Below are 25,714 nucleotides of genomic sequence, written 5' to 3'. Positions count from 1 at the left end.
AAGATGATTTTGATTCTTTTCTCTGAGTAGTTGTCTGGAAGGAGCACAGTTTTTAGGCAGAAACAATTACAAGAAATCCACATCTAAGCATGCGTCTTTGTTTGGTTTCTCATTGATTTTCATACTGCCTGAAACTCCTTTATGAATGGTAGTCAGGGTTTTTCCCCCTCTATTTTTTATTTTTTAAAACAAAAGTCTTTAAATAAAAGACAGTTTTCGGGGTTGCCCCAAGTCATGACATTTGGGGCTGCTTTTTCTCTACTTAATATGCACTTCCATTACAATAGCTCAAACTTCAAATTTAAATATACTGAGAAATGAGACAGAGATCAGCAATGGATATGAATATATCCAGTCTACATATCCTGTCAGTGTGACATATTCCATTTTTAATTTCAGTGAGAGGTACTTAAAGCAATAAAAATATAATTTGAAATGTACTAGAACGTTACAATCCCATATATAATGAAATACTAAAAAATATCAGAATTAACATAAGTGCATAAGACAATAAGCACAGTTCACTGAACTTTTGTGTTATGGGAGTAAAACCTGAATCTACTCTCCTGTTGTGTTATTTTTGAACCTCACTGACTACTTTGTGCAGACCACTTAAACAGCAGCTGTTAAACTATTGTTGAATTAAATGTTAAATCTATTAACATCTTAATCAACTGCATTTATTTATCAAAATAATCTAAAAATGGAATCTATTTTCTTTTTAGTTCTGATAAAACAATTGCCTGAACAGGTTACGTAGTAACTGTTAGGTCTTTAATTTTGGTTGAAGTAGTAATAGATAGAAATAATGGCATGGGCGCACACGCACACACACACGTATGTATGCAAGATATCCCTTGTGATAAAATTATGATGAAATTTAGCTTTCATTGTTGAGATAGACACATAGGAATTGCTTGAATTTTTTGTGTCACTGGGAACAATATAATCAAAATGGAGGCTTATTGTACTCCCTTTTATTGAGCAGGTCTTATTTTTGTACACGATTCTGAAAACAGCTTTCTTTAATCACCATGTTACTGTGATACCTAAGACAACCTAAGATCCAAAGAATTAGTTTATGCATAATCAAGGACTTGTGCATGATAAGTGGGATTTGTACAACTTTTTTCTTACACATAAAAAGTATCCATGCCTTGTCAGAGAAATTTGTTTTATAAACATCTAATTTAAAAAGCATTTTGTGCAGTGGATAAGCAAATTTGCTTTGGAAGGAAAATCCCCCAAAGTCTTCTTGGATAAACAAATAAGATGCATGATTCTTTGGATCCAGGATTCAAATTCTAAAGCTGCCCTGTTACAGGAAAACAATAGGCACTTAATTAAATGGGAGTGAAGTTAGAAAAAGACTAGGTCAAACAAAAAATGTGTGCTTAGCTTAGAAGTAAGTCGCCCTTGATTCAGTGTTTGGACTTCCATTTATTTTGAACTTGGCACAGGCAGAATTTGATTATTGTGGAAGTGGGTGCTGCCACTTTTATGAACCTGAAATACATTTCTTATGAACTTATATGGAAAAGTTGCGCTGTTTCATTTATAACCAGATAATCTCATACGAGATAGAAGTGACATTCATGATGAAAAGCTAAGTGCCACATTTGAGTTTTTTTTGTAAATCAGATTACAGATTTTTTTTAAATGTTGAAGACTTTTCCCCACAGTTGGCCTTTTCAGTTTATCTCGAATCCGGTCATTGGATCAAGTCAAGATAGGCTGCTGCTGTCCTTCAGCAGTTACAGCCTAAGGCCTCTGCTGCTTCAGGTCAAATTTCCTTCAAGGTTGGTGGTGCTATTTTTTTTTCCCATGTACTCATTTTTTGAAAAAGAAAAAGCATGCTCAGGTCAGTTGTCTCTGCCTTTGCATTAAATTTGTCCTGAGCCATTGGTTTGGAAAGAATATTTTATAATGGTATTCTTTAAAATGTTAATGTTATTATTAACATGTGTTGCATGAGTTAAATACTACCTAATTGCTTTTTTTTGGTGGCATTAGTCTGAGTGCCTTAAATTGAATGAAGAATCAGTTGTGCATGCAGATTAATATTCTAATCTCACTGCCTGTGTATGGACAATAGGAGAAAAATAACATTTGTTCTTGTAGTATTGTTACTTGTGGTAGCATCAATGCCAGGCCATGTAATCCTATTTCATTGGAAATGGCAGTCCATTAAGAAGCAGATGGTATTTTAAAAATCTTGAAATGGCCAACTCACAAGTGCATTAAACTTTTATTTAGTTTTTAAAGAGTTAAATCACTTGGAAAGCACAATGCCCTTACAATCAACAGAGCTATATTAATATGATTGTTACTTTAGCAGTATTTAACATTGATTGATTGATTTCTAAATAGTCCACTGTTAAATAGTTTTTTAAAGAAAACATTTTTAATTATGCAGAAGTGGACATCTTTCAAGAAAATCCTGATAAATGGCTATATATATACCTATGTAGTGTATAATCACTGTATCAATATTAATTGGTGTTTGCCAATCGGTTTGAAGTGTCAAGAAAAGTATGGCTGAATCTCATATGCCTTTATTAAACCTTATGTACAGTAGTTAAAACTTATCTATTTGTAGTATGCATACCATGCACTGACAGTGAATCAGTAGAGGACTGCATGACTTTGCATGACTGATTTAACATAAGAATATCATTATAAAATATTATTATGTAATGTCTTTAGCAATGATCCTTGTACATGGAGGCTTTTGCCCACTATGGAAGCTATAGTAAATTAAAATAATAAAATTGACTTTCATGTATCTATATATAGATAGTTGGATATCATATATCACATATCTATCTATCTATCTATCTATAGATAGATATCTATCTATCTATCTATCTATAGATAGATAGAAACACAAATGCATGTTACTGCTAGACAGCATATGTAAACTCTTTCTATGCTACATTCAATTCATTTTCTTGCTGGTTCCCACAGATTTGTTTGGATCACTGATGCCTTTTTCCTTGTTTTCCTCTCTACATCCTGTAAATAAATGTCTATACATATATCTTGATGTTGTCTTTCCATAATTAACAATTGTTGTGTGAAATACCATACTGGCATTTTGTTTTAAAATGCCATTTCTTAGTATGGGAACACCTGCTACACACAGAGCATAAAAAATGCTAAGGATGGTTTACACCTCAGGATTCGTATAGCAGAGTGGTGTAAACAGTCAGAAAACTTGGTTTTGTGTACAATACTTATACAAGTGTGACAGAAAACATTGAAGAGTTTCTTAGTAACATTTCCCATTTTATGTATTAGCATATACAAGATAAGCTACTTAGGTGGCTTTTTGGAAATAAGGGGTTAATTTAGGTATGATGTAAATTGAGACCCAAAGTCCAGCTTAAATCTTACCACGTTTCCCACAATGCATATATCTCTGCATGCAACTTATAAAGATTCAGTGAAATACAACTATGCAGAGATGAATTTCAAAGAGTAATATATTCTTTGATGATCTGCTGAAAGGGATTTTATGTTCTTGCCAAATGATCTCATGGTGTTACAAGCAGGTTGTGATTTGGCATGCTTTTGTGAATTGCATCCAGCATGTTAAGAACGTTCTTTTAATTGTTTTGTGAAAATGTTTGCACATGTGATTATTATTTGTGAACTCATTGTACATGTATTGAAATGTGTTTTCTATTGTGCTTGATTCTGCTAGCCATTCTTGAATGACTTGGCAATTCAAGAAACAAATGTTCTGTTGCTGTCCTGTGTGATGCATATTTTCTTTGATATGTTTTGTCATGTTCATCAGCTTGCAATCTTCCTTTTGCCAACAGCATATCTTTATATGTGTTGGAAACAAATTTATGCAAAGACACATCTTAGCAAGCTTTGCTTAACATATTTTAAAATTATTATGAAATTAATTTCTTCAACATTTAAACACAGTTTGCTTGATATAAATCTTTTGCAGTTAATCCACCTTCAGACTTGAAATTTAAAATTATAGATGAAAATACTGTTCAAATGTCATGGGCAAGACCATCTGATGCCATAGAAGGTTACAGGATAACTGTGAGGTCTGCAGCTGGTAAGATTTAATGTTCTTTTTTTAGAAAAAATCTTGAACGCTGAATTAATGTACTTTTGTTAAACTGTCTCTTTCTTTCTAGTTGATTTCAAGTGTAGAAAATGTCTAAATACAGTGTGAAAAATTTAAAAGGACCATATTTAATTTGTCAAAAATTGTATTGAAAATTACATTACAATTTTATTCAGGTCTAGGCAGCAGAAAGATGCTCTGAATTTAGTGATTTTTATGCTTTAGTAAGCATAAATGGAATTGTAGACTTAATTGATTAGAAAAATGCCAAAAGACTTAGAAGTGACTTCAGCAACCTGAAATTTCAAAAACATGGGAAAACTTTCTTTGACAGATAGGCAGCTAAGATAATCATCAGCTAATCACACTTTGGATTTTTGATACTAACTAAAATTAATTTAGTAAAGTATTTTAAAGGGTATGAATGACATCATATACGAATAAGCACATAAGTAACTGCCAATGGCTGGATAGATTTCCATATTGTGTATAAGTGACTTTTAGAAAGTAAAGTAACATCTGTTCCTTATATATTTGTATGTGACATTTTCATGCAAGTATGAAAGGAGCGGTATGGTATTTCTATCACAATACTTGGTTTATCATGTGTATCTGCAATAAGTATCTGCAGATATTTATCACATTTTTATCTTTGATTGCTAAGGCAGCTTCAGTGGGGACCTTTCCTCACTGTATCCAAATGACAAAATATAGTGGGTTTTGTGGTCAAGTAGGGACTTGAACCTGAATCACCCCAGTTTAAGTTCAACACTGTAACTATTATACTACAATGTCTGTAACACACAGTACTGTATGGATGAACCCCTTGCAATGGATTATAATAACCTGGGGTGCATTTTGAAGAACAGTTTCCCAACTCTTTGTTAATCTCTTCTATCCTCTACTATTTCCTTTTCTGGATAGTTTAGATGATCTTATTTTTCTTGTATGTTAATAAGTTTCTTGTTTCTTTTCACATCTGCCTAAGTGATTAATAACAAGAATATATTTAGAGGATGGAATGCTGGTTTTATACATCACTATGGTCTAATTTTGTTTGTTTGACTTTGGCTAAATATATTGTGTGAAACCCATTCATTGTATCTTGTAAACCATACTTTATAATGTATTCTGTGAACCTAGCTAATTCTGGTTTATTCAGTATGGATCACACAGTTAGGCAGATGTGTGAACCAGATCATACTGTGTATAGTGGCAATTGAATTCAATGTCTAATTATGTTTGATCTGTACCCTCGTATGAACATTATTTTTGCTGATATTTTTGTTTTGTTTTACTGTTCATGGTTCTGAAAGTCATGATTTTTTTTAAAAAAGAAGATATTTCAAGACCTTAAAGACTTCCTAGTTCCCCCTTGGAATTTGGCTTCCTTGCCTTAAGATATACATAATCAGAGAAATAGGATAAGAACTACTGCTTGCTAACATTAGAATAGTTCATCCTTTTTGTGCATGATAATGCTCAGAGCATATGCACAGTGAATGTATTATTGCTAGCTCTTTCAGGAAATCAAATGTTTGTGAGCTTTTAACATTTGTTTCTTGATGTATAATTTTTTGAATAAATGGTTATGCAATTTAGAAGTTATGATTATGAAAATGTTCTTTATGTATAATTGCAGATGGTTCAAGTAGAGATTTTACCGTAGCGGATACAGCTACCCAAACTTTGTTAACAGACCTCATACCAGATACTGATTATATTGTAACAATAAATTCATATGATGCTGTAGAAGAAAGTGTACCTGTCACTGGACAACTTACAAGTAAGTTTGTAAAATTGATCAAGATGTTGCTTGGAATATAGTTTCAATACTGCTATAAAGATATATTTACTATATTTTAATTTATCATTTGTCAAATTGATATGGTGCTCAACTTCTGAGATCTAAGGCAGTACTGAGTGACTTACATATGTAGTATATGTAGGCTTTTGACTTCTACCTTTTAAGGTTGGACTTAATTTGTTTTAATTAGCAAATAAATACGCTGAATGTAGATTTCAAAAAATGTGATAACTGTGAGAGGGATCTTGGAGTCCTAGTGGACAATCACTTGAATATGAGCCAGCAGTGTGCTGCAGCTGCCAAAAGAGCCAACACAGTGCTCGGCTGCATTAACAGGGATAGAATCAAGATCACATGAAGTATTAATACCACTTTACAATGCCTTGGTAAGGCCACGCTTGGAATACTGCATCCAGTTTTACGATGTAAAAAAGATGTTGGGAGGCTCTAGAAAGAGTACAGAGAAGAGCAACAAAAATGATCAGGGGACTAGAGGCTAAAACATATAAAGAAAGGTTGCTGGAATTGGATATGTCTAGTTTAATGAAGAAAGAGACGCGGTGGCTCAGTGGGTTAGGACGCTGAGCTTGTCGATCAGAAGGTCAGCAGTTTGGCGGGTCGAATCCCGAGTGCCGTGTAACAGAGTGAGCGCCTGTTACTCGTCCCAGCTTCTGTCAACCTAGCAGTTCGAAAACACGTAAAAATGCAAGTAGAAAAATAGGGACCACTCCGGTGGGAAGGTAACAGCGTTCCATGCGCCTTTGGCGTCCAGTCATGCCGGCCACATGACCACGGAGACGTCCTCGGACAAGCGCTAGCTCTTCGGCTTTGAAACGGAGATGAGCACCGGCCCCTAGAGTCGGAAACGACTAGCACGCATGTGCGGGGGAACCTTTACCTTTACCTTTAGTTTAATGAAGAGAAGGACCAGGGGCGACATGATAGCAATGTTGCAGTATCTCGGGTTGCCACAGAGAAGAGGGAGTCAAGCTATTCTCCAAAGCACCTGAAGGCAGGACAAGAATCAATGGATGGAAACTAATCAAAGAGAGAAGCAACCTAGAACTAGGGAAAAATTTCCTGATAGTTAGAACAGCTAATCAGTGGAACAACTTGCGTCCAGAAGTTGTGAATGCTCGAACACTGGAAGTTTTTAAGAAGAGACTGGATAACCATTTGTCTGAAATGGTATAGGGTAGTGATGGCGAACCTTTTAGAGACCGAGTGCCCAAACTGCAGCCCAGAACTCACTTATGTATTGTCTGGTGCTGGGTGGGCGTGGCCCATTGGGTGGGTGTGGCCCATTGGGTGGGCATGGCTAATTGGGTGGGCATGGCTGCGGTGGTAACGGCAGACTGGGTGGGACTAAAAAGTTCAATCAATCAATTCCAACTTTGCGAGATCTTTTTTTTTCCCCCGCGAGAAGTTGAAATTGATTGATTGATTGAACCAGGTTTTTTGCCCATGGTGGCGGAGGCCTAAAGCAAAAAGGTTTTATAAATACCAGCTGAAGGCCTAGGACTGGGGCAACGGCATGCGTGCCCACAGAGAGGTGCCATAGGTTTGCCAGCACGGTTATATGGTTTCCTGCCTGAGCAGGGGGTTGGACTAGAAGACCTCAAAGGTCTTCCAACTCTATTATTGTTATTTGTAGTAGTAGCAACAACAATAATGCGTAAGCTTATATAACACCCCCTAACACTTTACAGCAGTTTACAGTGTAGAAGTGTTATTTGGATCTTGCCCCCAACAATCTGGGTCCTCATTTTACTGACCTGGGAAGGATGGAAGGCTGAGTCAACCTTGAGCCGGTCAGGATTGAACTCCTGGCTATAGGCAGAGTTTGCCTGCAATATGGTATTCTAACCACTCACCGCCAGGGCTCTGTAGTAGTAGCACCATTTGTATATAATTTGCAGATTCATTCAACATTCTGTTCTCCCATTACAGTTTCAGAGATCCATAAAAAGTAAAGCAAACCTTTGATTCTGAGAAGACTTTCTTTTATTTTTTATTAAGCTGTATGTTCTGTTCTAGTTCAAACAGGTGGTTTTGTAACAACAGGAGTAAAGAAGGTTGAAGAAAGCGATTTGCAAAGTAAGTAATTTTGTAATGTTGCTGCTTCTGATATATGGCATCTACTTCTAAACCAGCATAACCAAACTGCCTAGAGATACGCAAACGTGTTTTTACTCTTCACAATGCATTTTTACTGGCTGGGGAAAAAGCATTTTTTAAAAGCCTAGGACCTTTAGGTATGCTTTCATTCAATTCCTATAATCCTCATTGTTTTGATTGGGAAATCCAGAAGTTAAAGTCCCAATAAATATGAAAGCATCACATTGGAAAAGATCAAAGCAGAAGATCCCTTTCCGTCTCAGTCAAATTCTATAGCGTATAAGATTTATGGGAATCATTATTTGATTCATGCTTGTTCTTGATGGCCAAGGAGATGAACTTTTATTTTATAAATACTTTTGTTGCCCATGCTTTGGGCACTTTCAAATGTATTCTTTCCCCTTCGCCTTTATTTTATCCTTTTATCTAACTATCCCCAGACTGGCTTTTGTTTGGCTCAGGAGTCATGGCAACCATTTTAGATTTGATTCAGAGGAACCCTTTTGTCAATAAACAGAGCGGAAACTGATTCCGATTTCAAAGGATCATCAAATGTACTTTCTCTACCTTACTCATGTAATAAGAGATGAATATGACAGCTATCCTGAGCATGGAGTGGGTGGTTTGTCTGAAGCCCGTGAGATGCTGTTATCTTACTGTTGACTAGATTTGTTTTCTGCTTCCATTTTAAGATTGTACATTAATATATTTTGATATTTATTTTGATACTGCATTTTTATGTGACGTTAGCTGTTCAAAGTCATTAGTTACCCTGATATTCAGTCCTTTGCACCTACTGAAAGTTCCAGGACCACCTTAAAGCAGCACAGTAGGTGGTCCAGGATTGGCTGCGAAAGGCAAGGGAAATTAATTTCCCTTTCTGTGAGAGTAAACTTCCCCTGGATTATTAAATTTTCTCCATAAGTTCAAAGTTGGAATGTATGTATATTGCTGTCGCACTATTGTCTGTCCACAGCCAGTTTGGTGTAATAGTTAAGGCACTAGGAGAAACTGGCAGACTTTGTATTCTAGTATTTCCTTACCCACAAAGTGAGTGACCTTGGGTCAGTCGCCCTTTATCAGCCATAAGAAGCAGACAATGGCAAACCATTTCCAAAATCTTGCCAAGAAAACTGCAGGGATTAGTTCAGACAGTTGCCAGGAGTCCACCATGACTTGAAGGGATACATGGATATATCCATAAATATCTTCTAGCTATCTGATTCATGCTCATGGACCCCAAATAATAGAATAGAATAGAATAGAATAGAATAGAATAGAATAGAATAGAATAGAATAGAATAGAATAGAATAGAATAGAATAGAATAGAATTCTTTATTGGCCAATGTGATTAGACACACAAGGAATTTGTCTCTGGTGCATAAGCTCTCAGTGTACATCCAAGGAATAGGTGATTAATCAACATAAAAATACATTTATCAAATAAATCAAACATTTAGAATATGTGGGTGTATATGTGAGGGTTAATTAATAATTTTGTTCCGTTATCTTTCAGAGTGTTCCATTAGTGCTGTTACAGATCTAGTTTTTCTTGTGGATGGTTCTTGGAGTGTAGGCAGGAATAACTTTAAGTACATATTGGACTTCATCGTTACTCTTGTATCAGCATTTGATATTGGAGAAGATAAGACAAGAGTTGGAATAGTCCAGTACAGCACTGATACAAGGACTGAATTCAATTTAAATCAGTATTCCAGAAAAAAAGATCTTGTTGAGGCAATAAGAAGAATACCATATAAAGGAGGCAATACCATGACAGGTATGAATTTCCCTCTGATCATGTAGAAAGCCTGAATGATAGATAATGAGATATCTGCCATTTTTCTTTTTTTTTTGGTGGGTGGTGCTCTCTTTTATGACTTTATAATTTTGAATGTGATCTTAGCATTAATGATTTTGATAAAAAAATTTACAATTTTGTAATTTTAGGAGAAGCTATTGATTATCTGATTAGATATGCATTTACGGAGTCTGCTGGAGCAAGAAATGGCTTTCCCAAAGTGGCAATTATCATTACGGATGGAAAATCTCAGGATGAAGTAGAAATTCCTGCAAGAGAACTTCGTAGCACTGGAGTTGAAGTCTTTTCTTTGGGTATGTTCAATTTTATATCGTTGTTGATGATGATTGCAATTTATTCACAGAGAGAAATTTAAAGCTATGTATTTTGCTTGTTATAAAAATGCACTTCCCTAGCTGATTAGATTTAAGGAAACTTGGAAGTAGAATGCCAGCTATATTGTAAACTGTTATAAGGTTACTTTATAGAGGTTAAAATAATCCCCAAATCACTTTTATTTAATACAATTTCAATAATATCAAGAAAAGTAGAATGCTTTAAAACATTGCTTTGCTGAATAAGTAGTTTAAACCTGATTGCCTAAGATCCCCCCAAAATGTATTTTTCTACGATTGTGCTCTTCTTTTGATGTACTATGAAGATTTAATATAATGGTGGTACAATACACTCCTGTTGCTGCATGACTATGGATGTCCATGTACAATAAATAGAATAACATGCTGTATCTAACAATCTGTGTGCTGAGAAAGCAAAAAGAGATTATTTCATCTACCGGTATAAATAATTATATAGTAAAACTGGGGAAATAAGAGTAATGGACATTCTATCTCAGCAATAATGGGTAGTTTGAAGGGTTGATATAGAAGACTTTTATTATATCAAGAGTAATATAGCCACCCAAAGTCATTTGGATACGAGACGGGCAGCAAATAAATTTTACAAATAAATAAATGTAGAAAAAAGACAGAAGTGGAAAATTAAGCCAGGTTTCCTACCTCAGAATTCCCACCACCATTAGCTATGGAAAGTCTCAAATACAAGAATGGTTATGTGCAACAAGATTGGGACAAACTTACTTAGTATTGTTATCGCTACCATTTTCTAGGAATCAAAGCTGCAGATGCCAAAGAGCTGAAGTTAATGGCATCCCAGCCCTCATTGACACATGTTTTTAATGTAGCCAACTTTGATGGCATTGCGGATATTCAGAATGAAATTGTCTCACAGGTGTGCTCAGGAGTTGATGAACAGTTGGGTGACTTGGTTAGCGGAGAAGAAGGTAAACATTTTTTTAAAATTATCACAGTAATTTAACTTCATCCTTGGTTAAATATACAGCTGTAATAATAGGAAAGCAAAAGTGTCAGTTTCATTTCCTGACTAATATTTCTGGCTAACAAGGCAATGAGGATTTGGTCTGCCATAAAGCATTTTTGAAAGAGCAGTAACGTAGAGCTTGAGGCTCCAAGGCTGCCCAAAGCTCCTAAAATATATAATGGCAGCTCTAAGGGTCACTTCAACATTTTTTTACCTATTATAGAGAAAAATAATTAAACACAGTAGAAATAATCATGCCATTTAATTAGCTTTAATTTTAAATTAACCCAGATTAAGTTTTCCTTGAGCAGTTTTGAAACTAATTTATCATGCTCAGTGGTTGGTTGGTTGGTTTCTTCAGTTGACCTCTGACCATACTGCCATTAAGGAAACCATCAATGAATCCAACCATATTGGACACTTTTTGCTCTGTGTCCAGTCTTTTTAGGGAAGGTAATTGAGAAGGTTGCAGTTACAGAGAATCCTGGAAGGTGTAGATTTTCTGGACCTCTTTCAGTCAGGTTTCAAGCCTAGGTATGGGACCAAGATTGATCATGGTACTTGTGGATTACTTCTGTCAGAAATGTGATTGGAGCATGGTGTCTATCATAACTGCACTTGATCTCTGGTACCATCTTCTGGTACCATTGAATTCAATACCTTTATGTTCAGGCAAGTCAGCAAAAAAACTCTGGGTGAATATCAGTCCTCTGAAAATATTAAAGTGGAATATTGAGATTTATCTAAGTTTTTTGTTCCTTTCTGGGACTTTTATATTCAGTTTCCAACTTTATACTCATATAATTAAACTTCATTATCTGGAATTAGCTAAGGAGGATTCCTTTTAATTATGCAGACAAAGAAGCCAGTGAAAGCCTATTATTTTTACATAACAGTCCCATACATATCTGCTCAGAATAGTCCCATTGTATTTATTTGAACTCTTATGACGATGTGTTAAGTAGTCAAGATTATTTTCTTGGGAATAAGTTCCACTGAACTCAGCACCAGTAACTTCTGAGTAAATATAGAGAGATTGATCTCTTTTTCACCATCTATGATGTTCCAATGTCATTCCACAATAAATATACATAATCCAATCCACATTTATTAGTAAACTTCATGCAGCTCATAGATAAGTTCTATAATCAGGTTGACTAGGAAAATGATATCAATTAATATAGGATTTACCCACGGGCTATTTTGGGGGTAGGTATATTTAGCATTCACCTCTTTGCTCAAGAAGGACATATTTATGCTGCATTTTTGTTCATTTTACAGCGATAGAACCTCCTTCAAATCTGGCAGCCTCACAAATCTCATCAAGATCTATCAAAATCACTTGGGATTCATCTCCTAGTGACATAACTGGTTATAAGGTGGACATTATTCCAATGATAGCTGATGCCAAACAATTCTCAGTGAATTTAGGACCACAAACTACTGCTTTTAATATAAAAGATATTTCAGCAGACACAGAATACCAAATTAATGTGTATGCCATGAAAGGACTGACTTCCAGTGAACCAGTGTCTATAATGGAAAAAACACAGCCAGTAAAAGTTCGAATTGGTGAGTCATTGTTGTTGAAATGATCTATTGTATGTCAATGGCTAAGTCATACAAAACTAAAATACTACAGAGAAAAATAGTACATTTAAAAAAAATCTTGTTACATAAGCTGATAGAAACTCTTGAGACCAAGCATTATGAAATGAAGCGTTATCAGAAATAAATCAAATCCTCTGCACCATGGATGGACTATTCCATTCTTGGGCAAAAGAACATATTCAGTCTTTGTGGCCTATTGAGGCCTACACCCAAACTGTCACGATAGCAATTTTTAAAAAGTGTCAAAAAGGACCAGAGCAAAAAAGGATTGAAGGTAAATTATATTTGAATAAATTAAAATATGTGTTATAATTAATTTATGGAATTGATTCTACAAAATGCGGTGATGGTACTAGAGTCAATTAAAGAATATACATAGATGGATAAAGAATCAATCAAGGCCCAAACTATGTTTGAAGTAAAAAATAATTGTTGGCAGGGAATTTAGGGCTCTCTCACATCCCTCCATTTAAGGTGCAAATATACTCCCATATGGACCATAAGAAAGGCTGAGTGCCAAAGAATTGAGGCCTTTGAACTATGGTGCTGGAGAAGACTCCTGTGAGTTCCTTGGACTGCAAGGCAATCAAACTGGTCAGTCCTAGAGGGGATCAACACTGACTGCTCTTTAGAAGGCCAGATCCTGAAGTTGAAACTCAAATACTTTGGCCACCTAATGAGAAGGAAGGACTCACTGGAGAAGAGCCTAATGCTGGGAAAGATGGAGGGCAAGGGAATGAGGTGGCTGGATGGAGTCACTGAAGCAGTAGGTGTGAGCCTAAATGGACTCCAGAAGATGGTAGAGGACAGGAAGGCCTGGAAGAACATTGTCCATGGGGTCACAAAGGGTTGGACATGACTTCGCAACTAACAACAACAAAAATACTCCCATAACTCTTTTTTTGTTTTTGTTTTTGTTTTGTACCCCGTCCTCATGATGTTGCTTTTGTCTCATCCAAAATCACAAGCTGGGGCAGCTTAAAGCTATCTTTAACTGCTCTGGTTTTAAAGAGGTCTTTTTCCTCGTTTGCCACACACTTCAATGACAATGTGGTTACAGTGGTTGGGATCTTCCTAGAACCTACTGACCATTTTTGCCTGCTGTGGGCAGTGAGAGCTGCTCTTGATAGTTTGGGATGTAAAGAAAGACCTTGTCAGGTCTTAAACAGGTTCCTTATATACACAAAGAGAGGACTCTTTTGAAAGTATTTTAATGTGGTTGATTGGTTGTTACCTCTGCCCGTTATTTTCCTCTAGCTATGGAACATCTCTTACTCCGGTCTTGTTTAGACTGGAAAAAAAAATAGATCTAAGCAGAATGTGGTAGAAACCCTAGTAGACAGAAAGGTGGGGAGATGCTCAGTGAGTAACAGAAAATCAACATTGGACTCTCCAAAGTCATAGAAGTTGGCATATGGGCAACTCTTTTTGCTGGCCTTGTCTTTAACTCCAAGGAAGGCTTTCCATCACAAGGAACAGCTCTCTTCTAGACTTAAAAATACGCAAAAAGATACTTCTGCAAAGCAAACCCTAACAACATAATTGTAACTTCTTAGCTTAAAACCAACTTACTGAAATTTCAGCCAGGAAACAAATAAGCATATATATTTTTTTTGTAAGAATTAATTTAAGACCTACTGAAAAAGTTAAGTTAATGTCCGTTCCGTTATATCTTATGAGAATCCAACTGAACAGAGATTTACTTTTGAATGGAAATACTTATTAGACCTGTTCTGCCTGGTACCAGCTCACATTCTGTGGAAGGTGCCAAGAGTCTCTTGATTGCAGTGTAAGATAAATAAATAAAAATAAATATGACTTCTTTTTGGTTGTTTACAGTAAGACCAAGGAACTTAATCGAGATGCTGAGTTTAAATTGTTGGGCACTCTTCTGCAGCCCTGTTCTGAATCAGGCTTCTCATATAGTGTAAAAAGGTGATCTCATTCTAACAGTGGATTACTTTTTGGCAATGCAAGGAACACGTCTCACAAATGCAATTACTTAATTATGGAGGGTCCAATCTGAAATGCAAATGTAATAGCCAAACAATTAAAAATTCTCCTGCCTGTTGTTATGAAATCCCAGTCTTGATCAGCTAAACAGATCTACAAGGAGCTGCATCTTTGAAAGAATATGCAGGTTCAACGACAGTACAAACTCTTAACTGCCAACTGTTCAATCTGTTGCTATGCACACAGTAGGTGTGTGCAGTGAACAAGATTTGAAGGTGAATTGCTGATTTGGGATTGTGTGTGGTACCTGTTGGCAATACTTTAAAGAAGGATCTTTTTCTTCCCAGTTCCAGGAAAACATGCCTTAAATTTAAAGCGGTTCAGACAGATGTTACGTGCATACCCACATATGTTTCAAATTGCCTTTTGTCCTTTGAATCTAGACTGTGTAAGTCATACAAACAATAGGAAAGGGCCAGAGGTTGTGCCTAGCAGTTGAGCTGTGCTGGTTCTCTTCTGAATTTCTTTCATACAGCCTGTGATATTTTCTCTTTGGGTTTTTTCCCTCCATTGATTTCATTTTGCACTGTTGGAAACAGGATGCTAGAATATATAGATGCAGGTTGTCCTCGACTTACAACCATTTGTTTAATGACTGTACAAAGCTAACAATGGCACTGAAAAAAGTGGCTTATGACTATCACAGTATACCCATCATCATGTGTTCAAAATCCAAGTGCTTGGAAAATGGCATGTATTTATGACATTGCAGCATCCCAGGGCCATGTGGCTGCCATTTTACCTTCCCAAGCTATGACAAGCAAAATCAGTGGGGGAAGTTCCATGTGATTCACTTAACAACTGCAGTGATTTTGTTGGCAAAAAGTGTTGAAAAATCGGGTGTGGCCCTTTCAAAAACTAGCATGATTAGCAACAGAAATTTTGATCCTAATTGTGGCATAAGTTGAGGACTACCTGTGCTTCAGATAATTTAAGAGTTCTTACTTTCTAACTAACAGCAACAATTACATACCGCTGCTTTCCAGAAAAATCAAGGTGGTTAACATGTCAAATACGGAGTTACAGTAGCACTGTAATATTAATGGAGTACAAGTCAATGACATATGAAGAGCTCGAAAAAACATTGTTGTCGGTTAAAAGCCAGGTGAAAGAAACAAATGTTGCTATATATCAATACTAAATACCCATATTTCTTTTTACAGAATGCGCACAAGGAATAGATGTAAAAGCGGATATTGTGCTTTTGATTGATGGCTCCTACAGTATTGGTATTGCCAACTTTGCTAAAGTAAAAGCATTTTTAGAAGTGTTAGTTAAAAGCTTTGAGATTTCACCTGAAAAAGTCCAAATAAGCCTTGTGCAGTACAGCAGGGATCCATATACGGAATTTCCTTTGAACAGATACAACAAAATTGAAGATGTAATTCGAGCTATTAATACCTTCCCGTACAGAGGTGGATCTACAAACACAGGCAAAGCTATGACTTACGTAAGAGAAAAAGTCCTCATCCCGAGCAGGGGTGCAAGACCAAACGTTGCAAGAGTCATGATTCTTATTACGGATGGAAAATCATCCGATGCTTTTAAAGACCCAGCCATAAAACTGAGGAACACAAATGTAGAAATATTTGCAGTTGGTGTTAAGGATGCTGTGCGGTCTGAGTTGGAAGCAATTGCTACACCGCCCGCAGATACCCATGTCTACACTGTGGAAGATTTTGATGCTTTTCAAAGAATATCATTTGAACTTACACAGTCCCTCTGTTTGCAAATTGAACAGGAACTTGAAGAGATTAAAAAAAAAGGTAGGTGGCTCTTTCCATGTAGAAACGTGTGATGAAAATACTTTCTGAAGTATTTATCTGAAGTATTTATCTTCAAATAATAGCAGTATGATTTACTGCTACTTTAAGGGAAATGACCGCTGAAAGCATGGTTCATGGACTGTTGTGAACATGATGTGATCATATGTATTGGATACTTTCCACATCCCTATATAGCTCACCAACATTTTGTTTAAAGTTTAAGGCGCTTTCTGGCAGGGACCTCTGATCGTGTTCCTTTGATAAATAAACCTAAAATAACACATGACTTGTTTTAGGTTTGTTTCTTTTTCTAGAAATGGGTGAAAGTCATTGCCAGATAAAAACTTTAAAGCCATATGGAGCTATGGTGAAAATTACTTATGTGCAATCATATATGTTCCCAACCAATACAGGGAGGAGTTACATAATATGGACTTGAAAAGCAGGACTGTGATTGTAGCAAAAGGATAGAAGGTTTCATGGGAAGTTAAATCATGGGACACCACTAGATTATGGATAGCCATGATGATTGACAGTGGATATTTTCTGTTATCATTGAATGACCAGGAAACGAGGGAGTACATTTTATGTGTTTTTTTTTAATTTATTTTAATTCCATTTATATCCCGTCCTTCTCCGAAGACTCAGGGCGGCTTACAAGCTTAGCAGTAGCCTTCATTCTATGTATATGCCTGCTTATTAGGGCTTTCACACACACCCCAAGCGGCATTATTACAAAGTCAGCTTAATTGCCCCCAACTATCTGGGTCCTCATTTTACCTACCTCGGAAGGATGGAAGGCTGAGTCAACCTTGAGCCTGGTGGGATGCGAACCTGCACTAATTGCAGGCAGCTGGTGTTACTTAAGGAGGCATTAGCCCACTGCTCCACCAATGTTCTAAACCACTTTTTGATACAAATAATTAACCCAATCCATAAATAAAAATGGGGAAAACATTCTATTTCAGCCAGTAATGTTTTTGAAATATCGAGTGGTATCATTTAAAAGAGTTGGCAATTAAGCATGGAAAGGAAAGGGGAAAAAATTAATAGAGCAACCTACACTGAACAAATCGTAGTTACGGCTGGTCCTTGAAGTCAAATCTGTTGCATTGTTTCTATGGTCAAGTGATCAAAATTTGGGCGCTTGGCAGCCTGCCTGCATTTGCAAGCACAGCGTGCATTTCAACCCCTCCAACCTGACTGTCTCTCTGTCACCCCAACCCCCTTGGCTGGCCTGCAGCTGACCTTTGCCATCTCCTTCTCACTCCTGATGAGGGGTGCCAGAGTGAGGCAGATACTGGCATTTGCAAGGCCTCCTTGCGGCTGCTTGATGCCTCCTTGAAGAAGTTAAGATTTGAACGCCTATTCCTAAGTAGAATTGGATTGTGTATACAAGTGTCAAATTCTCCACTTTGCCTGATCATGTGCAAAAAAAAAAAAAAGATTTCAGTCTTCTTAACTCAGTGGATCCTTGCCATAAAAACCAGCAGGGACTAATTTCGGTATGTTAGCTCTAGTCTGACATACCTAAAAGGCTCATTTTGGGAAAGTCAGTTTATATTATTTCCCTTCAATTGGAAGGAATGTCCTATGAGCGGAAGAGTCCACCCCACGATGCAGATTTAATAGGATCCAAGATACTATCGTTAGAAAAAAAAACAAATAGAATAATTTTTAATTTTAATTTAATTTATGCTGTTCCAAGTAAATTATTATTATTGGTTCATTGCGCAGTCAGATGTTTAGACTGGATTTGGCATTTTTATCCACCTGTTGAGTTCTTTTCAAAGAGCTAGGATAGACATGGTGGATGTTTGTTGGTATTAAATAAAGGTATCATTACAGGATGGAAGCTGTTCCAAGTAAAACTGCCTTTTGCAATTGATCTGGTGGTGATTTTGACAATGAAGATAGACTTTAAATAGTATTAAAATTGGTATTTTTATTATATTTGTGCATTTTTTTGCATTTTGATAAGTAGCTTAGTTCTATTTTTATTTTATACTTTATTGTGGATGTTTTAACTTTGGTTCTGTTCTCTGGCTGTTCTTATTTTTTTTTTATCCCATTTATATCCCGCCCTTCTCCGAAGACTCAGGGCGGCTTACAATTTAAGCACAAACCAATGTGCTTAGCAGTAGCCTTCATTCTATGTATATGCCAGCTTATTAGGGCTTTCCCCCCCCCCCCCCAGCGGCATTATTACAAAGCTTATTGCCCCCAACAATCTGGGTTCTCATTTTACCTACCTCAGAAGGATGGAAGGCTGAGTCAACCTTGAGCCTGGTGGGATGCGAACCTGCAATAATTGCAGGCAGCTGGTGTTACTTAAGGAGGCATTAGCCCACTGCTCCCCCAAGGCTCCTTATTGCTGACTGTTATTATAAAGCAGCATGAGTCTTTGGTTGATTTGGAGACATATAAGTGAAATAAACACGTAAGTTGTGATTAATGTTGCCTGTGCAGTAGATGTGACAACTGTGGTGTGAACCGACAGCCAAAAGACACCTCAGCTAAAGTATAGCTTTCAATTGATAGGTTACAAACATTCTATTTTATTCTACTTTGGCCAAACCTCTGTTTGGGTATTTTGCCTAATTCTGGGCACTCCATTTTAAAGATTCAAGGGAACTGAAATTGGGTTCAGAAAGGTAAGGAGAATTATCAGGAGACTAGAAATCAGACTGAAAGAGCTAGGGGCACTTAGTCTTGAAAAAAGAAAACTGTGTGAGGGAAGTTAATATAGCAGCATCCTCTAAATTCTGGAAGGCATATCACACAAAATAAAGTAAATACCTCTATACCTGTTCTTTACGTTCCAGAGGGCAGGGTGTGGAGTATTATGTTTTAAGTTTCTAGAAGGCAGTAGGAATAGTTTGACAGTGAAAGTATTCACTCAGGGAAGTAATCTGCTCACCTTCCCCTCTAGGTGTTCGTGTACAGAATAGTCAGCCATCTATTGGGAATGCTTTAAATTTTATCCTTGGCACTGAATAAAAGGTTGGACTTGGTGCCCTAAATGCTCCTTTCAACTTTGTTATTCTACGATCTACAGGCTTAGTTGCCAAAGTCACCTAGCCAGGTGACAGTACAGCAAGCTCTGGATTACAGTTTTTCCTCCTTTGTTTGTTGCCTGCCCAATGCTTTTCCCCAAAAGAGTTGGATAAACGTAAGATACTAGATAGAGATGTGCGGATGAAAGAAACAGAACTCTTCACCCTGGCCTCCTCCTCCTTCAATTAAATTGCTACTTTTTAAAGCTATTATCTGCTTTGATTTGAGATCAGAATGGTACTATAGAGTGGGGTTGCTGTTATTTATTTAAGTAGAGTAAAGTAAAGTATTTAAGTAAAGTATTTACTTAAAGTATTTAAGTAAAGTATGTTGTGCCTCTTCCACAATAAATATTACTGTACTCTGTCTTCTTTTCCTGAAAAATTGAATGGAATATTTCTGAAGTCTGCATATCAGTTGGTTAAATGTATTGAATGCATCACCTCTGTTTTAATAGGTACTTAATTAAGTAGATGATTATGAAGACTTGGCTTTTCCTCCACGCAATGAGTGGGATATTAAATGGGGATCTCTGGCACTAGTGTATTATATCCAGTAGTTTGTGTTTTAACTGAGTTTTAGCTGATACTTGCTTTAATGTAACTCTTTGTTTTTGTTTTTTTTCACTGCTCAAAGGTCATGCTGTGGTTATTGTCTAGTTCAGGGGTAGGCAACCTTGGCTCTTTTATGACTCGTGGACTTCAACTCCCAGAATTCCTGAGCCAACATAGCTGGCTCAGGAATTCTGGGAGTTAAAGTCCACGAGTCATAAAAGAGCCAAGGTTGCCTATCCCTGGTCCAGTTAGTATACATGACGCATACTAGCTAGAAAAAAAAGTGTTGAATTGCTATTTTTTTAGAGTAAGATTACTCAGATATATGTTTTTATTTAAGGCAGGGGTCTTCAAACTCGGTCCTTTTATGACTCATGGACTTCAACTCCCAGAATTCCTCAGCCAGGCACACTGGCTGAGGAATTGTGGGAGTTGAAGTCCATGAGTCATAAAAGGGCCGAGTTTGAAGACCTCTGATTTAAGGTATGGGTAGCTTAGCAAGCAACAAGCATGCTCAACAAGACTTTACTGCATAGAGAAATCACATTTTTCCCCATATAGATTTTACTACATAGAGAAATCAAGATTTTCCTCGCTGGAATTTAAAACATTTATCTAACCGTGCTTTGCTTACTAAACTGTTATTTTTTAACAGCTCGTTTACCTGCAAGGAACTTGGAATTTTCTGAAGTGACTTCTAACAGCTTCAAACTTACCTGGTCTCCAGCAGGAGAAAATGTTTTGTTTTACCTTATCAAGTATAAAGAGGCTCTTGGTGGAGAGGAAGTCAGTGTTTCTGTACGTGCTCCAGTGACTAACACAATCCTTACTAAATTACTACCCAAAACTACATATTCTGTCAGTGTGATTGCAGAATATGAAGATGGTGATGGACCTCCACTGGATGGGAATGAAACAACTTTAGAAGGTATCATTCCTATTGCCTCGATTCTGTTCTTCTCTCTTAACCCTAACATAGAGATCCAAATGTTTGTTACCAAATTACGGTGGCTGCTCCTGAGCAAAACCAGCAGTTGAAAGTTAATTATGTATGAATCCAATTTTATTATGTCCAGATAATAGCTGACAGGTCATATGAGGAGAAATCTATTGCTAAATGAGAAATGGCAGCAAACTTTCCCATTGCCTTATGAACAGAAGAAAGACACAGAACAATATATAATGTATTTATTTCAAGGAAACTGCATTTATTTGAAGTAAATGCATTTCTCAATAAAATAAATATGCATACAGTAATACATTTTTAATTTAGACTGTGAATAGGAAGAAGAGGATTACGATCCTAATATCATATATTTACAGTTCTCGGGTATAATTCCTTATTTTAAAGATATACATTTCACTTGTTACCCCCCCCCCCCTCTCTCTCTCTCTCTCTCTCTGTGTGTGTGTGTGTGTGTGTGTGTGTGTATGTATTTGGGCATCGTTTATGATGAAGCAATTCACAGGACTACAGAAAATAATTTGGATAATTTGAAAAAATAACCCCATGTGATAATAGAAACTATTTTACATTAAATTTTTATCAGAACATTCACTCCTCTTCGTCATTTTCTACCTTATTAGTCCTGCGTGCTGATACTCTTTATATATCGTACTATTAGGTTTTTAGAATGCTATAAAGTCTTTAATCAATCCATTCTATTTTCCTCATGTCTAGCATGTAGTAGGTATTCTTTGTAGTACAACTGACCAGTGTAAAATTCCTGGGCAAATAAGCAATTTGGATACAGCCCCAATTAAACTTCCATGGGAAGGTAATTCTATATTTGGGTACTGTCCATATTAGATAGCACTGACAAAAAGTGTTAAAGCATGAACAGAATGATACAATTGTATAACCTAGCAAGATTGTATTTGTTTATTTATTTTGAGATGAATTAAAACATAGGGCTAATATTTATGCTTTTTGGAAAAAATATTTTTAGTCATAGGATCTCCACGAAACCTGAGAGTAACTGATGAAACAACGGATAGTTTTAAAGTTGGATGGTCACCAGCCCCAGGGAATGTTCTCAGATACAGACTTGCATATAGACCAGTTACTGGTGGGGAAACAAAACAAGTAACCATCCCAGCAAATGAAAGGGCAACCACTCTACATAATCTGATGCCTGATACAACATATGAAGTTTCCTTAACTGCTGAGTACTTGTCTGGAGTTGGAAATCCATTGGATGGTCATGGAAAAACTGAAGAAGGTACATCCTGCTTTTGCAGTCAAATGCATTTTAATATAGGATATAGCAATAAAAGTCTACTAGCCTATCTTCATTGTAATAGGAAGCTATGATACATTTCACTGGTTCATTGGCAGCATGCAGAATAATTGCTTGACATGTCTCATCTTGAGTGTGTTAATTATTGCATATTAAGGCACAAATATCTACATGTCTTTACCAATCTCTGAATCCAGGTTCTTTGTAGAGGCACACTTCTTTTTAGCAATAATATATATCTGTATCTCTTAAATTTCATTCCAGTGGCCAAGCAGATCTCTATTTCTTATCTTCTTTCTCCCTAAAACTGCAGCTTTCAGCATATTTATTCCCTAGCCACAATGATGTCAAAATAATAAAACTTCCCCCTGTGCACTTGCATTGTGGCACTGCACACAAGTACAGAAGAGTTGGAGTTTGTGTCATGATGTCCCATGCCCTAATTCCATACTTGAGATAGCTATGGTTTTCATGTATTACTGTATTGTTTGTCTGACACTAAATACCACTGCTATCTGGTATCTCTTGCTTATCCAGGAAAACTTGACTTAGCAGACCCCATTTAAAGACTTCAGATACCATGGACGAAAATTTCATTTGGTAATTCTATCTAAAATAATAGAAAAGTCCAGATGAAACACTTAAATGTATCTTAATTTTCACCTTTTCTATATTTTAACATGTCTGCAGTGATGAGCTGATTATGCAAATGATACAAATTAATATCACACATCACTTTATGTGTTTGTGTAATAACCTTATTATACAAATGATGTCAGTTAATGCAGATGATTGACTTTGGGATTTAAAACATTTGGGAATAGTGGTTTCCCCACCCATCCAATTAGTTCATTAAATAAAGGTTTGATTGTATTATAAAAAAATAATAGTGTCATAGTAATTTATTTCACCACTATTTCACAGAACTTAAGGATAGAAAATTGTTCTTGGAATGTTTTTGTTGGTTTGCTCCTAAGGTTTTGTTTTTTCTTTTTTTAATTTATCCTATACAGTGCTTGGAAGACCAAGAGATTTGAAAGTTTCGGATGCTACAACATCCTCATTGAAACTAAATTGGAATTCAGCACCTGGCAAAGTGCAGCAGTATCTTGTCACATATACTCCAGTGATTGGAGGTGAACCTAAAGAGATAACCGTAAGGGGAGACACTACCAGTGCAGTTCTCACTAACCTGGAAGCAGGAACAAAATATGATTTGTCAGTAACTGCCCTTTACACATCTGGAGCAGGAGAGGCTCTTTCTGAACAAGGAGAAACACTTGAAGGTAAGAACACCTGGATCTATTACGGTTGGGATAGACTACCCCATTTATCTGAAAACAAAAACAAAAACAGGAATTAAGACATTTTCCGTAAGGAAGAATAGATCACCCTCAAAAAGAAACCGTAGGGTTGCCAATTCCAACTAAAACTAATATAGGAAATCTCCCTGTCTCCAGTAATTCTATGCATATTTCACATTTGAATGAGCATATATGTGTACAGCTGCTAGTATACTTGAAATACTAGAAATAAAGAACCTACTCAAAACTTACTCAAAACAAAAACTGTGGGCTTGCAAAACATGGTTTTTATAATTGAGTGAATAAAAGTATCATTGGTGAATCAGATCTCAGTAGTTTGCTCAAGAAAGATCGCCGAAACCTTTTGTTTTAGCCCAGTGTTTGAATTTATCCAGCTATTGTTTTGCATTCCTTTTTTGCCCTAATTTCAACAGAACTTAAGGATAGAAAATTGTTCTTGGAATGTTTTTGTTGGTTTGCTCCTAAGGTTTTTTTTTTAAAATTTATCCTATATAGTGCTTGGAAGACCAAGAGATTTGAAAGTTTCGGATGCTACAACATCCTCATTGAAACTAAATTGGAATTCAGCACCTGGCCAAGTGCAGCAGTATCTTGTCACATATACTCCAGTGATTGGAGGTGAACCTAAAGAGATAACCGTAAGGGGAGACACTACCAGTGCAGTTCTCACTGACTTGGAAGCAGGAACAAAATATGATTTGTCAGTAACTGCCCTTTACGCATCTGGAGCAGGAGAGGCTCTTTCTGAACAAGGAGAAACACTTGAAGGTAAGAACACCTGGATCTATTACGGTTGGAATAGACTACCCCATTTATCTGAAAACAAAAACAAAAACAGGAATTAAGACATTTTCCGTAAGGAAGAATAGATCACCCTCAAAAAGAAACCGTAGGGTTGCCAATTCCAACTAAAACTAATATAGGAAATCTCCCCATCTCCAGTAATTCTATGCATATTTCACATTTGAATGAGCATATATGTGTACAGCTGCTAGTATACTTGAAATACTAGAAATAAAGAGCTTACTCAAAACTTACTCAAAACAAAAACTGTGGGCTTGCGAAACATGGTTTTTATGATTGAGTGAATAAAAGTGTCATTGGTGAATCAGATCTCAGTAGTTTGCTCAAGAAAGATCGCCGAAACCTTTTGTTTAGCCCAATGTGTGAATTTATCCAGCTGTTGTTTTGCATTCCTTTTTTTGCCCTGAATTGAATAGATAATTGCAACAGGCTTCTCTTCTGTACAGTTTCAGACATTATTTTCTTGCAGCAGCTCAAAGAGGATTTCAGTTTTTAGGAAGTGTCAGTTACTGCGTCTGGAAAGCAGCTATTCACTGTGCATAAGGTTTGATTGTAGAGAACTTTCAGAGAATGTATTTGGTACACAGTGAAAATGTAGCAAAGAAGATCTGGCTCCTATTCCATGTCCTTTGCTCTTCTTCCCCTCTGACCATCACCAGTTCATCATACTCCCTCTACAGTATCTCTGCTTAACATAATTATGTAGTCTGAATGACAGAGCGCATGAATGCAAGTTCTAAGTATATGGTTAAAGGCTATTATCTATCATAACATTATTATTTATGACTTCCATGTCTTAACAGGGTTACATTATGATAGCATCTGTAATCAAAATGTGTCTCATTACTTGGGCATTCAGCTTGCCTTTATCAGCGACAGAAGAGATTAATTGTGTAATTACTGTACATGCTTTTAAATAACATTCACCCTGTGGAATGTGTTTTTTCTTCAGCTAGACGAGAAAGCTTTGCAAGTAGTCCAAGGGCTCTAGAGAAGGTTTATTGTCATGAATTGTTTTATGAGAAAAAATGATCGGAACTCTGAATAAGTACAAACAAAAATGATAAGTGGATTGCAAGAGAAATCAAGATAGCATTTTGCTCTTAATCTCAGATAGCACAAAAATGGAGCAGACTCTAGCTTAAATATTCTTAAGAACAAGCAGCTTTTGTTGGGGTGAAAGAAC

General features: G+C 36.5%; 1 protein-coding gene across 1 annotated transcript in view; it reads left to right on the top strand.

The window, feature by feature from the left end:
- Positions 1–25,714, top strand: part of COL12A1 (collagen type XII alpha 1 chain) — a 124,811-nt gene that overhangs the window by 5,116 nt on the left and 93,981 nt on the right. Inside the window, exons 2-13 of the mRNA XM_083376905.1 lie at positions 3,965–4,081; positions 5,736–5,879; positions 7,938–7,997; positions 9,536–9,799; positions 9,970–10,134; positions 10,947–11,120; positions 12,440–12,730; positions 15,946–16,548; positions 20,815–21,087; positions 22,109–22,381; positions 23,413–23,535; positions 24,343–24,492. Of these exons, the coding sequence (XP_083233031.1) occupies positions 3,965–4,081; positions 5,736–5,879; positions 7,938–7,997; positions 9,536–9,799; positions 9,970–10,134; positions 10,947–11,120; positions 12,440–12,730; positions 15,946–16,548; positions 20,815–21,087; positions 22,109–22,381; positions 23,413–23,535; positions 24,343–24,492 (2,637 nt within the window). The remainder of the gene's footprint in view (positions 1–3,964; positions 4,082–5,735; positions 5,880–7,937; positions 7,998–9,535; positions 9,800–9,969; positions 10,135–10,946; positions 11,121–12,439; positions 12,731–15,945; positions 16,549–20,814; positions 21,088–22,108; positions 22,382–23,412; positions 23,536–24,342; positions 24,493–25,714) is intronic.

The sequence above is a fragment of the Vipera ursinii genome (assembly GCF_947247035.1).
Source record: "Vipera ursinii genome assembly, chromosome: 1".
NCBI lineage: Eukaryota > Metazoa > Chordata > Lepidosauria > Squamata > Viperidae > Vipera > Vipera ursinii.
This window is presented reverse-complemented; position numbering and strand designations above follow the sequence as displayed.